We start from the raw sequence: 1,591 nt of genomic DNA on the forward strand, positions 1-1,591 counted from the left end.
CATGCTGGGGCTGTTCCCCCAGATGCAGAGGAGATGGGAAGAGATGGCAGCTGAGACCAATGTAGTTCTGATGGTTTTTTTTATTGTGTTTATCTACATGGCAAGCCTGCTTCTTTAGGTAATTAGATGATTGGGTCACTGTAAATGAAAAAAATAATCTGGGAGCAGGTAAACGATAACATTACTTAAACCAAAACAAATAATTTGTAGAAGATATTTATAGAGGCATATAATAACAAAATTTTTCCTCACAGTTTCTGAAATCATAAGGGAACTCACAGTCATTACTGATTCTGAAAAAGCATGTATCCAAAGAGTTTCCTTACTGCATCCTTGAGCTCCTGGTTCCTCATGTTGTAGATGAGGGGGTTCACTGCTGGAGGCACCACCGAGTACAGAACTGCCACCATAAGGTCCAAAGATGGAGAGGAGATGGAGGGGGGCTTCAGGTAGGCAAACATGGCAGTGCTGATAAACAGGGAGACCACGGCCAGGTGAGGGAGGCACGTGGAAAAGGCTTTGTGCCGGCCCTGCTCAGAGGGCATCCTCAGCACAGCCCTGAAGATCTGCACATAGGACAGCACAATGAAAACAAAACAGCCAAAGGCTAAAGAAACACTACACACAAGTGCCCAAACTTCCCTGAGGTAGGCATCTGAGCAGGAGAGCTTGAGGATCTGGGGGATCTCACAGAAGAACTGGTCCACAGCATTGCCTTGGCAGAGGGGGAGGGAAAAGGTAGTGGCCGTGTGCAGGACAGCGTTGAGAAAGCCACTGCCCCAGGCAGCTGCTGCCATCTGGGCACAAGCTCTGCTGCCCACGAGGCTCCCGTAGTGCAGGGGCTTGCAGATGGCAACGTAGCGGTCGTAGGCCATGACCGTGAGAACATAAAATTCTGACACAATCAAGAAGACAAACAGAAAGACCTGTGCAGCACACCCTTGATAGGAGATGGCCCTGGTGTCCCAGAGGGCATTGGCCATGGCTTTGGGGAGAGTGGTGGAGATGCAGCCCAGGTCGAGGAGGGCGAGGTTGAGGAGGAAGAAGTACATGGGGGTGTGGAGGCGGTGGTCGCAGGCTACGGCGGTGAGGATGAGGCCGTTGCCCAGGAGGGCAGCCAGGTAGATGCCCAGGAAGAGTGCGAAGTGCAGGAGCTGCAGCTCCCGCGTGTCTGCGAATGCCAGCAGGAGGAACTCACTCACAGAGCTGCTGTTGGGCATTTTCTTTCTTTGGACACTGCTGTCTGTTGGAGAGGAAAAGGCAGAAAAAGGTTAGTACAGACTTCTCTGAGGAAAACTTTTGCAAGTCTTAGAGCACGCCCAGCCCAAGCCTGTCTCTTTACAGGAGAACCTTTCTGCAGCTCTCCTGCTTGAGCTGCGGCTGGTGCTGGCTGAGAGTGGCACTGGGAGCAGGGGCTGCTGTGGGCTCCAGAGGAGTCCTTCCTGCTGTGCAGCAGGAGGGAAGCAGGAACACGGGGGAAACTCAAGTTCAGTCCACTGGTCAGACCAGAAGATTTGCAGTGTTGCTTCAAGGAAAGTATCCAACGACTGTGTAGAACAAGGGGCATTTATTTGCTTTATGTTCTGGTAGC

General features: G+C 51.7%; 1 protein-coding gene across 1 annotated transcript; it reads right to left on the reverse strand.

The window, feature by feature from the left end:
* Window positions 1-284: 284 nt before the first annotated feature.
* On the reverse strand, window positions 285-1,330 carry LOC310890534 (olfactory receptor 14C36-like; the record flags this gene model as incomplete). The annotated part of the gene is made up of 1 exon (XM_083852862.1): window positions 285-1,330. The coding sequence occupies exon 1, from the start codon at window positions 1,218-1,220 to the stop codon at window positions 285-287; it is 936 nt and encodes a 311-aa protein (XP_083708988.1). The 5' UTR covers window positions 1,221-1,330.
* Window positions 1,331-1,591: the final 261 nt, after the last annotated feature.

Source organism: Anser anser (assembly GCF_964211835.1).
Source record: "Anser anser genome assembly, contig: HAP1_SCAFFOLD_32, whole genome shotgun sequence".
Taxonomy (NCBI): domain Eukaryota; kingdom Metazoa; phylum Chordata; class Aves; order Anseriformes; family Anatidae; genus Anser; species Anser anser.